A 13,747-nucleotide genomic window follows, 5' to 3' on the forward strand; every position below is an offset into this window, starting at 1 on the left:
CTGAGGTCACATTTGAACTCAGGTCTTCCTGATTCCAGGGCCAGTACTCTATTTACTGTGCCACCTAGATGCCCCAGTATTTTTTTTATTATATTTTAATTTTTTCTTTAAATTTTTCTTTTTTAAATTATATTTTAGATTCAAGGGCCAGAACACAAATACAGCATAGAGAAAAGAAACAAAAACATATCATAAACTTGAATACAAAGAAAGAAAAAACATGTGTGCATAGCAGAACATAAGAGAGGATTCAAAATATGTAACAATAAGTTTTCATTTTAAGAAAACCTGTATGATAAATAATACTCGTTGTGTTGAGAATTTTCCATCTTTTTTTGCTTCCAAATAGGTTTTCTTTTGTTCTCTGCTGTGCACTTTTTTACTTTGTTCTTTTTCCCCCTCCCCCACCCCCAGAAGGCTACAATAAAGTATAGATATGTTTCTCCATATATATACATACACATATACATATATACATACATATATAGACATATACTTTCCCAAACATACTCTACTAATGATATCTCTTATTTTCTATCCCTCCTGCTTCCTCTACTTCTACCCACTACCTTCCTTTCCTATTACTTGCCTACCTTTTCCAAGGATCCCTCCCCAATCCTCCTGTTCCCATAAAACTAAACACTCTTCTATACCCTACTTTTACCTGTTCCCTCACCCTCCCTTCTAAAGATCCCTCCCTTGTCCTCTCCCCTCTCCCTATACTCCTACCATTTTATTTCTTCTAAATTTAGAAGACTTTTATACTCTTCTAAATATATGTATATTGTTCCCTCTTAGACCCATTCCTGATGAAAATAGGTTGCCAGAACTACAAGCCCATCTCCCCAATCTAATTCCTCTGTATCGATTTTTCCTCTTGCATCTTATTTGTATTAAATAATTACTCTTTTTTTAGTCATTCCTAAGTGTTTTACTTTTTTTAACTTTTTAACAAATTCAGTATCTGGCCCCTAGTCTCTCTCCACCCCAATCCCTAAATTTTTATTTATATGCATGTTGATATCTCCTCAAATACCCTGGCCACCCAGTTCAAGTAAAATCACCTCTGACCTACATCTTTAATTTACCTCGGTTACCCACAGGGGTGGTCACAAATTTAATCTTGTCATTACTCATAATTTTGTCACCATCATGATCTCCTATTTTGAAATAATTTATAGATGTGATTGCAGATGTGGTCACTGTCAGCAATCTTTATGAAATAATAGACAATTGGGATGGTTCCAAAAGATTAGAGAGAGGCAATTTTTCCCAAATTTAAATTTAAAAACATAGGGAAAGGTATATTCCAGAAACTTAGAAATGAAAATGATGATCACTAGGAAATGGCATGGGTTTCCTATGAAACAAGTTATGCCAAACTAATTTCATTTATTTTTTAATACAAAGTTACTAGAGGGATAAGATCAGAGGGATGCTATCTACATACTCTATGCTATTTCGCTTGAAGAAGAAACTACTTATGGAGAATATGATGGTTATCTTCAAATATCTGAAAGAGTTATCTAGGGAAGAAAGATTAGATATAGTAGGGGCAGCCAGGTGGAGCAGTGTAACCTTGAGCAAGTTACTTAACCCCAACTGCTTTAAAAAAAAAAAAGATTAGATATAGTCTCTACAGCTCCAAGAATGAGAAATAAAACCAATGGGTAGAAATTACAACAAGGAATTTGGAAGATTTTTGCTCCGTATAAGGAAGAAATTTTAAACCATTCACCCTCTTAAAAATGGAATTAGCTGTCTTGTAAGTTTGATCCCAGAATTGCTCAAGCAGAGAAATACTGACCAACTGACACTCATTTCAAGTCAATTAAATTCAAAGTATCATGTTCTGAGAAGCTGAAAAGCCCCCACAGGTCATCTAGTCCAACTTAATTTATTCAATAGTGGAGGAAATTGAGGCCTAGGAAGTTAAGTGCTTTACCCTAAGCTACACAGGGAGTAAAAAATAGGAGTAGGATTGGAGCCCAGGCAGGTCCTCTGCTTAAGAGCCAGAGATCCTTCCACTTCTTCCACAAAGCTTAATTGAAATAAACTCGAGTGCCTCTTTTGTACAAAGTGTTGTGCTAGGCACTCGCGATATAAAGACAAAAATGAAACAGTACCTGCCCTCATAGATCTGACATGCCTAGCAGGAGGATCCAACAGGTAAAACAATAAGTACAGTATTTTTATACATGAAGGTGCCCTTATAGGGTATAAGGCTAGCCTAGGTGACTTATAAACTCCCTCCAACTACTAAATTCTATGATTCTAATATTCTTCTATAATATTCCTTAAATCCCTAGTAAATATGGTTGACTAACCTTTTCTACTAACACTTGCCACTTACGCTTTTCAGCTCGTTTTCTTTCAAGTTTCTCAGCTGCTTCCTGTTCAGCTTTCAAACGGGCTTCCTCTGAAGAGAAAAGCAGTTATCAGTAATGTAGTCACCACTTGATTTTTAAAGAATACTTAGAGTTGTCTCAACTATTATTTTTATTTATGGAGGCCTGAGGGCATTTAGAGGACCATCTCAGCTGAAGAGGTAATTTAGGACAAACAAAATAGCCTAGTAAAAAGACAATACAAATAGAGCATTCTTACCCTGAAATGTTATATATGGAGAAAATATAAATATGTTCAGGAAGAGCTTACTTTTACAGATGATTGATAGTCATAATATAAAGCTAAAGGGAAAGTAGAATCTTCAATGTATATCTCTAATCTCTTTCCTTGCTATAGCTATCAAACAAAAATGTTGGTGGGATTATGAGTCTGTTTCAATATGACATTTCTTACATTCAGTTTTCTAGTAAGCGGAGAGATATGACACTATTTCCCTATTTGTAGTGAAAACAAATGAGTTTATACCAAATTACATGAAAAAGGCAATATAGGAATTTTGGTTAGAATTCTGAGTTTGACTTTGCAGCCTATATTTCAATAACTTGATTCTTCCATATGGCTACTTTTTAAAAAGTCACTCATCAATAGTCATTATTTTTTAAGTATTTAAAATTACCACAAACACTTTAAGTCCTCACAGCATTTTCAAAATATTCCAAGTTTTTTACTTAAGACTCGGCAAATATTTTTAAAATGCCAGACCCTAGGTTTGAAAACTATATATAACTAGAAAATTACCTTGAGGTTTAAAATATCATCATAACTAATTTTGGATAACATCAAATTTAATTTTTAAATTGCACTTTTGGTATTTCAGTTATGTGCTGTCTCTTCCCACAGAACATAAACTACAAGAGGACAAGGCTTATGTCATAATTATCTTTATATCTTTAGCGCCTAGCATGGTGCCTGAGTACACAGTAGGTGCTTTATAAATATTAGTCGGTTGACTGATGTGTCATTTAAGGACTTGTCATAAGTCATATGTTGAATAAAGTTGAATAATAAAACAATTTGTTAAGCTCCTAGGAATCCAAGATCTATCAGCTGCATCACAACAATATTAATTCTGTGTACTGTACCTTCTTCCTGCAGTTTTTTCTCTTCTTCTTCTTGTTGCTGTTTCAGTCGCTCAAGTTTAGAGAGTCTCTTTTTCTTGTCAGTAGCAGTACCACCCTTAACAAAAGTTTCAGCATACAAGACTGTTATCAACATTTAGAAAATGGTAGCATCATTTCCCAAAATCGTTTATCTGAAATACACATTTGCCTTCAAGAACCACTGTCAGAAACTATGTCAACTATGTGTTTTATTTCAGTGAAACAGATTTTATAGTATCTTGACAACTATCTTGCTAAGTACCTAGTGACCAACAATAAGAAGAATAGCAAAATTCACTTCATATGGTACTCAATGACTTTCCTCATAACAGTCCTGAGTTAAGTAGTATAAGTATTATTAGCCACATTTCACAGATCATTACAGGAGTTAGAAGAGAACATCAAGGTCATCCAGTTAAAACCCTTCATTTTACACAGCAAAGAAACTGAGGTCTAGAAAGGTTAGATGATGCCAAACCTGAGCCCTAGACATATTTAGGTTTGGTCATGACCACATGATGGAAGAGTTATAGCCAGGACTTTAGACCTCACTGAACCATATGAGTTAACATCTTATCAAACTCCAATTATTTGAATGAGTATGCACAGTTTTAGATTAAAGGCATAATAAAGCTGCCAAGTCAATCAGATAGTAGTAAGAATGACTTCTACCAAGATAGCAATGATCTTGTTTGGTCTTAAGCATGGATGAAGGGAGTACTATTGCATGAAGGATGACAGTGTGAGTAAAGACAAGCCATGAAATCAGAATTACAATGGCAAAAAGACCCTGAGAAAAAGAGGGTAAAGTAAACTCCTTTCCTTTTGCTCTCATTTGACCTCTCCCTCTCAACGATTCCACTATGTCCAAGCTGGTTGGAGAGCATGAAGAAATAAGTCTCCTTCCTTGCTATAGCTACCCTTTATTTCAGCAACACTACAAGAAGGGGAGTAGTAAACTTGCATAGGCCCAGGTTTGAAGTTGGAGAAATCAGGGAACAGTAACATAACAAGCCCACTGCCCCCACCCCCAAGAAATTTTGAGGCCAGGAGTCTTCCCTTGACAAACTGGCCTAGAATCTCTTTTCCTGTGCTGTAACTGGAAGCAACTGCAACTTCATGGCTAATTGTCTGAGTCCTTTTGGGTTAAGAGCTTCAAAGTCAGGAATTACAGGTTTCAGCAGGACGCTGGAAAGGCATAATTTCTGTACCTCTTGACCATCTTGGGTTTTTCTATTTTTAGGCTATTAGGTTATTATTTAAGTTTTTTCCCCTATGGTTTTTTTTTAAGTTCCTTGGATCCTCAAACTGTGTGTGTGTATGTATATATATATATATGTATGTATATATATGTATGTATATATATATGTATGTATATATATATGTATGTATATATATATGTATATGTGTGTGTGTGTATACACACACACACACACACACACACACACACACACATCTATATCCTGCCAGCTTTGTTAATCTAAACTACTAGGGATTGCAAAGTACTCTAATTTTCAGAAATCGTTCAACGGGATTCCTGGAAAAAAAAAATATATACCATAGATCTAAATTACCTTAGGCAAAGAAATTATCCACTTCAAATGAATATTTGTTTTTTTATTTAAAATTTTCTAAAGTTGTCAGTGTATATTTTAGTCCTGTTTGATAATCAAACAAGTCTATATATAAGAGAGTATGTGAGAAAAAGATGAGTAGATGGAAACAGAGACAGAGATGGAATGAACAATTGGCAATCAGAAGTACCATTCCTTGCAAGAATCCTCACTTATAAGATTCTCTTTTTTTTTGGGGGGGGGAGGGGTGGTTGATAAGCTTAGCGAACAAATTCCATTAACAATCCCTTTAGTATTTCAATCAATCTGTGATCATACGAATGTGAGTATTTTCTTCAATGATGCAGATTACAATACAGCTATAAAGTTTAAATATCACATTTAATATGATATGTACAAAAGAGGTCAAATTTGAGTTGGAGGGGCGGCCAGGTAGCACAGTGAGTAAGAGCACTGATCCCAGAGTTGGGATAACCTGGGATCGAATCTGGGCTCAGACACTTAGCACCCACCCAAAAACACCTGGCCGTGTAAACTTGAGCAAGTTACTTAACCCCAATTGCTTTAAAAAAAATTTTTTTGAGTTGGAAAATGTTAACTCTCAGTATAGGAGTGACTTGCCACTGTCATCATCACTCCACATATACTCACACATATCAGTAGTGTCATTGTACTGTTGTTGCATTGGAGTGTTGGAAATATATTCTCAAAGTTAAACAATCTTTGTGTATTTATGTTAGAAGCACCATAAAATCTATTATGATTCTCAGTGCCATTTATATTAATAAAAATATAATAATCTGGCTTCCTCCAAGTTTTAATTTTTAAACTATTGAAATAACTCAAGAATAATAATAGGAAAATTCAACAATTCAATTTAAATTTAATGTTCTTCAAAGTTTAACTTTTTAAAGCTAAAACAACATCCCTCTATAGTAGATAAATGTGAAGCTAATTTGAAGGAAAAAATCCACTGCTATAAGAAGTAAAAACTATTTAAAAGTCCAAATCCATAAAATACAGTCCAGTATAGATAGACAGATAGTGTAATGGGAATGTAAATTTGTAAGATCTTCCCTGCCCCTCAGCTAAAATGCACCTGGAGCCTGGGGTGGGAGGCTTGTTTTTCGGTAGATACTTCTTGATTGGCCAGTGAGTCAATAAGGTTGTTAACATTGTCTGAGCCAGGAGAAGGCTATATAAGTCCTGATGTGTAGCTTTGTTTTGGGGCTTACTTTGAGAAGTGTTCTGTGATTTGATCTGGATTCTGGGAAGCCGTTGTTGAGAGCCCCGCCTCGGCTTTGAAAAACCCAGAAGTTGAAACCCAGATGTTGATTGGGTATGGATGTAATGGTTGGACAGTTTGAAAACTGTCTACTTGATCTGTTTCTCTGTCTTGATAATTCTTTCTGTATATTCTGAAGTTTGGGGTGCTGACCTTTTTCCCCTGAACTAGGTAAATGATACATGTTTGACTGATTAAAGTAAGCTTGTTAACCCATTTTGAGTTGCTTTCTTTTAACAAAGCAGATCCAAGAACCTATATTGGCAGCAAACCCTGGGGACGCTGGGGTGCTTGCTGATACAGATAGATATGACTGGAGTTCACAAGTATTATTACTGATGAAAGAGACCACTGAAAGACCACTATGTTTGCTTTGTGTGAATAGCTGCAGATAGTATGCAGCCTAATATATTGCAACAGCACCTTGAAAATATACATGCAAAATGTTAGCAACATATTTTTTCAGAGAAAATTACATGTGCTTTCAAAAAGAATGTTAACTTTTTCAAAAACCTTGTTTGTGACATCACAAAAATTGCTTGAACCACATAAAGTTGCTTTGGGAATTGCTAAGTTAAAAAAAAAGCCTCATTCCTTAAGAGAAATGTTGGTTCTACCAATAGCTTTTGATAGATATCATGGGAACAATGCTTGCTGACTGATGCAAAGAAAGCAGTTTCAAATAGTACCATTTGCACATAATACAGCAGAGAGGAAAATTACTCGTGTCTGATGAATTTCACAATAAATTTATTAAGAAATTAAAACTTCCCTGTTTCATTGCCAGTAGATGAAACAACAGAAGTCAAGATGTCCATTTGTTTTTTTATGTCTGATATGTTAAGGTTTAATGTTAAGTAAGATTTGCTACTTTTCAAATCTATAAATGGCAATACTATATCAAGAGAAATGTTCCATATAATTGTCAGATTTTTTTCAAATGACAATGATTTAATGTGGGAGAATTTTATTGAACTCTGCACTAATAGAACTCACTTGACATGAATTAAGTGTAGGTATACAATCAGGTAAAAATGTCCCTTGTACAATCTGGTAATCTCGCATTTAATTACTATCTCTATGCTAATGATTTGACAGATTTGCCAAATACACAGGCAGCCAAAGGAGTACAGGAATGGGAATAAGTGAAGAAAGGAGATGGAACAACAATGACAAAAAAGAGTTTGTATTGTCTGAACAGTGTGAGTGAAACACATTGTGTGAAGGAGAATAATACAAGATGAGCCTAGAAAGGTATGTAGGAGCCTGAGTATCTATAAACGCAAGTCTAAAGAGGTTATATTTTATCCAAGAAACAATGAGAAAGCTATTGAATTCCCCTGCTTCTGAGCAAAGAAATGGCATGCTCAAAACTGTGCATTAGGAACATTAGTATCAGTGTGGAGGTGGAGTAGGTTGCAACATGTTATCACTGAAGAAATACGCAGTCATGATATAAAGGATTTATCAGAGAAGTAGGTAGCCAAAAAAAGAAGCTACGTTTGGGGAATAATAAGTACATAGGCCAGTTTGGCCAAAATAGAGTAGGTGAGGAGAAGTAATATATAAATGCCAGATGTGTGCTAGAAGTATCAACTCGGTGGCTATATGGAGGGTGAATTAGAAAAGGGAACTGATGTAATAGTGCAGACTAAATGTGATGAGAAACTTCCCCCAATGGTGAATTCCTCTCAGAACTTCCATTCTGAGGAATGGCTCAGACCAGTCATCCTTAATTCTATGTATTTAGACGGTATACTCTAACCTCCTTTTTATATGTCATCTGTATGTCACAATAAAATACAAGTATCTCGATGGCAGGGACTGTCTTTTATTTTTTTTTGCTTGTACTTTTATCTCCAGCCCTTAGCAAAGAGGCTGGTAAATAGTAAGTACTTTATAAATGCTGTTTATTTGACTTGAAATAGGATGGTGACCCTGTAAGAGGAAGAAAGAGACATACATAAGAGATGTCGTAGTGATAAGATTGAAAAGACTTGGCAAAACTATTGAATATAAGGAGGGAGCTAAGCGAATAACAAACCAAAGAGGATTCTTGGGTTGTGAACCAGAGTGAGTGAAAAGACAGTGATGTTCTATACAGAAAGAGGGAAGTTAAGATAGGTTGTTGGAGACAAAATAACAAGTTGTTCTGGATATGCTGAATTGGAGATTCCCTGTGGGACAGTCATGTGGAGATGTATGGTAAACATTTAGAAATATGGGAATGGAAGCTCAAGAAAGAGATGAAAGCTGTATGTGTTGACTTTCAAGTCACCTGCATGGACACAACTAAACACTGCTGTTGAGATCACCAAAAGAGAACAGGTAGGGAAAGAAGAGAAGAAGGTGCTGGGGTAGATGCCCACACAAAGTGGGATGGGACATGAATGATGATTCATTCGAAGAAATTATGATAAAATAATTATACAGGTAGGAAAATCAAGAGAGTACAATGTCAGAAAAACCCAAGGAAAAAGAGTGTGAAGATATAGGAAATGGCCAACAGTACAAAACTCTAAAGAAAGGTCAAGAAGGGTGAGAACTGAGAAAAAGCTTTTGGATTTAGTAGTTCAGAGATCACTAGTAACCTTAGCAGTTTTAGTTGAGTAGTAGAAACCAGCATACAAGGAAAAATAAAATAAAGGTTACAAAATAGAGGCAAATAATGCAAATATATCTTTCTAGGAGTCTGGCAGTGACCAAAAGGAAATAAAGGATAAAGTTAAAGAAGACATTTGTATTAAGGGAGAGGCTTTTTCTTAAGGATATGGAAGATCCTAGGATGATTGAAGTCAATAGAAAAGAAGTTGAAAGAGGAGGAGACAGGAAGGGAGAGGGGGAAGAGACTAAAGATTAAAGAGGGGAAAGGAATAGTTTATCTGTCAGATCTATGGAGAAGGGGAGAATTTATAACCAAATGGGAGAGAATATTATGAAATGCAAAATGGATAATTTTATTACATTAAATTAAAAAAGTTTTGCATAAACAAAGCTAATGCAACCAAGATTTGAAGGGAAGCAGAAAGCTGAGAAACAATTTTTATAGCCAGTGTCTCTGATAAAGGCCTTAATTCTAACATATATAAAGAATTAAGCCAAACCTATAAGAATACAAGTCATTCCCCAATTGATAAATGGTCAAAGGATATGAACAGGCAGTTTTCAGATAAAGAAATTAAAGCTATCTATAGTCATATAAAAATGCTCTAAATAACTATTGATTAGAGAAATGCAAATTAAAACAACTCTGAGGTACCACATCATACGTATCAGATTGGCTAACATGATAAAACAGGAAAATGATAAGTGTTGGAGAAGGTGTGCGAAAACTGAAATACTAATCATGTTGGTGGAATTATGAACTGAACCAACCATTCTGGAGAGCAATTTGGAACTAATGCCCCACCAGTTATAAAACTGTGCATACCCTTTGATCCAGCAATACCACTACTAGATCTGTATGTCAAAGAGATCACAAAAAAAGGAAAAGGACCCCCATGTACAAAAATATTTTAGTGGTGGCAAAGTAATGGAAATTGAGGAGATGCCCATCACTTGGAGAAAGGCTGAATAAATTGTGGTATATGAATATAATGGAATACTATTGTTCCATAAGAAATGGTGAGCGGGTGGATTTCAGAAAAACCTGGAAAGATTTGCATGAACTGATGCTGAGTGAAGTAAGCAAAACCAGGAGAACATTCATTGTACATGGTAACAGCAACATTGTGCAATGATAAACTATGATTGACTTAGTCATTCTCAGCAATGCAATGATCTAAGACAATTCCAAAAGACTCATGATGGAAAATGCTATTCACATCCAGAGAAAGAACTATGGAGTCTGAATGCAGATCGAAGCATTTTCTCTCTTTTTGTTTTTTCTTTCTTGTGGCTTTTCCCTTTTGTTCTGATTCTTCTTACAACACAACTAATGTGGAAATAGGTTTAATATCATATGTACATAGCCTTTATCAGATTGCTGCCATCTTGGGGGAGGGGAGGAGGGAAAGGGAAAATTTAGAACTCAAAATATTACAAAAAAGTGAATGTTAAAAATTAAAAATAAATGTTTTAAGAATTTCTTTATAAAGTAAAAAAAAAGATGTAGAACTGAAAATAAAATTGAGTAAAAAATATTATAAAGAGGGAAGAAGAAGGATGAATGAAGGGGTAAATTCATAGGAGGCAGGGGGGTTGAGCTTGGTAAGATAAGAAACACTTCTTTACCTGGAAACTAGATCAAAGGAGGAAAAAGTGAAAATGTTGAGGGGATTTGGAGTGAAGATGGGAAAAGAAAAAGAAAGCTCCTGAGAGATGGCTTCAATTTTCTCTACCACAAGATCCTCAGGGAGGCAGTGGCATTGAAAGGCTTAAGAGGGGTGAAAAAAGGTTTGGAACAGGAGCTGTGGGGAATGCAATAGGAAGTGACCAAGGAAGAGTTATACATAGATTATACATAGCATTTATTTGTAGTAGACCCTGTCAGCACAGCTGTGTGATTAGCTCCGCTGTTATACAGCAATTCATGCACAGGAAAAGATAGAAGGTGGGGGTAACCTAGGGCTGGGGTTTGGAAAGGATGAATGGTGATGAAGAAGACTCAAGAGTAGAGGAAATTATGGAGTTCAAATGGTTAACTACAGAAAAGACTTTGAAGGAAAGTGAAGCCAGAGCAAGGGTGACAGACCAGAAAAGCAGAGAGGAGTGAAGTCCCTAGTGATAATGATTAAGGCAAAGAATAGGCTCAGGAGGAAGGAGGCAGAGGGGAAAATGAAGCAACAGGAAGTTATGGCCAAAAGAATTTTAGCTATGATTTTGTGAAGATAGAACTCTTGTAGGTGATTATGTGATCAACTGGACTATTCTTGTTTGTGGTTAAAGTGGAGTGAAGGTTAAAGTTATGGGAGTTGAGAAAGTTGATGAGCTAGAGGCTAGCTTGTTTGAGTAGATGTTAACAGGTATACTGAAGTCCCTGATAAAAAGAAGGGGGTGGGGGTGGGGATTTTAGCTGAAGAGAAAAACAATGAGCCAGGTATAGAACTCTAAGGGGAAAAATAAAAAGAAAAATTACCTGGGAACTAGTATCTACTACTTATCATAATCTGGAAGGGTAAATAAATTTGGATAGGATAATAATAATAGCAAGCATTCACATAACACTTTAAGGTTTACAAAGCACTTTACAAATATTTCATTTTATCCTTATAAATCTTGGGAATAAGGTACTATTATTATCATCCAGTTTTACAGATAAGGAAATTGAGGCAGAGAGAGGTTAAGTGACTTGTTCAGAGTCAAACAGTTAGTAAGTGAGGCCAAATTGGAATGAAGGATTTCTTGAAAACTCCAAATCCAGTGGACTATCCATTGCACCACTTAGCTGCTTCTAGAGTGAACTTGGAAGTAGAAGTTATGGAGTGATGGTAGAAGGGAATGGTCTAGAAACAACAAGGATCGAGGGTAAGCCTACTCATTCTGCTCTGGGGTAACTGGGAAAGGGACATGACAGAAGGTACATTCAATAGAGAAGAGGTGTCTTCTAGAAGAGTTGGAAGGAATGTGAGAGGAAAAGGTCTGACAAAACAACCATCATACCCCAAGGGAAAAAGAAATATCACAGGCATAAAACTTATGGAGTTTTTTGAAATACAGTCTTCATAATCAATAGATAAAAGTTAAAATGAGATATTCCTCAGGAAACTGTCTTGTTGGATACCCACCAATTATCTGGGACCACCACATCTTTTGGCATCAAATTAGGCAGTGGAGAAAAGGAAATGGGAGAAAGCAATAGCTCCCTAAAAAGGTATTAGGGAAAGGATGGATAATAACCCTCACGTGTCTTAGGGAGGATTAAAGAACCACTGATGGATTTTGGAAGCACACATAAACTTTGGTGTATCAAGTTAGAAAGGATAGGAAGATTATCTTAAAACACCTCAATATAACTAAAAAGTGTTACTTTTATGTAAAAAGTGTCCTATTGCTGACATACATTAGATGTATTTAATTTTTGCAGGTCCCAGGGATTCCTAGGCAGGAATTGACTGGAATATCAAGAGTAGGATGGAAGTTAATCTTTCTTATCTGGGATTAAGATGCAAATTATCTATAAGAACTAGAATACTACCAAAAAATGCTTCACTTAGGCTGAATTTTACACACACACACACACACACATACGGTTATCACAATTTTGGTAATGTGGAAAAATCTTCCCAACAGTTTGGAAATATATGAGACAAAATAACGAAAGTGAAAGTAAGGCAGGAAGGGGAGATAATGTATCCTATAGAGTTTTCTTTCTGTCTTAGTAGTTGGACCACTTCCTAGGGGAATAGCTTGGGATCTTGCTTCTCAAGGGAAAGCAGCAACACCTTCGTTCTCGTTTTTTTCACTTTTTTAATAGAATTTTATTTTTAGTTTCAAATTATCTTTCCCCACCCCACCTAATGAGGCCAAAAAAACACATTGCAAATATCTACAGTTATGCAAAATAAATTCCTGCACTAGCCATAGCCAAAAATAAATATGGAAGGAAAAAAAAGAAAATATGTTTGTCTGTAATTTGAGTTTATCAGCTTTCTCTCTTGAGGTAGATAGCAAGAGTCCTTTGGAACTGTGGTTCATCATTGGGATTGATCAGAGTTAGGTCTTTCAAAATTGATTATAATATTGCTATTACTAAATATATTCTGCTCACTTCATTTTGTATCTGTTTATACAAGTCTTCCTAGGTTTTTCTGAAATCATCTACATCACACAGCATAACAGTATTCCATCATATTCATATATCATAACTTGTTCAGACGTTGCCCAATTGATGGGTATCCCCTAAATCTCCACTTCTTTGCCATTATAAAATACTACTATCAACATTTTTGTATGTATGAGGTTTTTTTACCTGTTTCTTTAATATAGAATAGACTTAGTAGCAGAATTGTTGGGTTAAAGAGTATGCACAGTTTAATAGTTTTTTAGGCATAATTCCCAAACTTTACAGATTCTCCCTTTGGGTTTCATATATTTATGTTCACCTCAATTGGGAGTTGGGAGAACTTTCACAAATACTGAGTAGAAAAAAGGCTCTAATTTACCAATCCATATGCATGTATGTTCTCTAGCAAACAGTAGCAATTCTCTAATGCTCACAGAGGAAGGTTAGCACTTGCAGTTGCAAAATCTTAAACAACACACATTCTTCTATACATCATGAAAAGCATTGCAACAATTACAGAATAAGAATGAACAAAAGGACATCAGCAGCTATCTACTCATCTGTCTACTATCTCGTTTCTACATATTCTTTATGAAAATTACCTATACCAGGGGTGGGGAACCTGTGACCTCGAGGCCACATATGTCCTTCTAGG

General features: G+C 35.6%; 1 protein-coding gene across 1 annotated transcript in view; it reads right to left on the bottom strand.

The window, feature by feature from the left end:
- LOC138175789 (dynein axonemal intermediate chain 7-like) overlaps positions 1-13,747 on the bottom strand; it is a 93,890-nt gene that overhangs the window by 58,444 nt on the left and 21,699 nt on the right. The window contains exons 3-4 of the mRNA XM_069106267.1: positions 3,492-3,585; positions 2,328-2,419 (exon numbers count right to left, since the gene is read on the bottom strand). Of these exons, the coding sequence (XP_068962368.1) occupies positions 2,328-2,419; positions 3,492-3,585 (186 nt within the window). The remainder of the gene's footprint in view (positions 1-2,327; positions 2,420-3,491; positions 3,586-13,747) is intronic.

This window comes from Petaurus breviceps, unplaced genomic scaffold (genome assembly GCF_028583685.1).
Source record: "Petaurus breviceps papuanus isolate PSGF00001 unplaced genomic scaffold, PetGlider_PUasm1.0 79, whole genome shotgun sequence".
NCBI classification, from domain to species: Eukaryota; Metazoa; Chordata; class Mammalia; order Diprotodontia; family Petauridae; genus Petaurus; species Petaurus breviceps.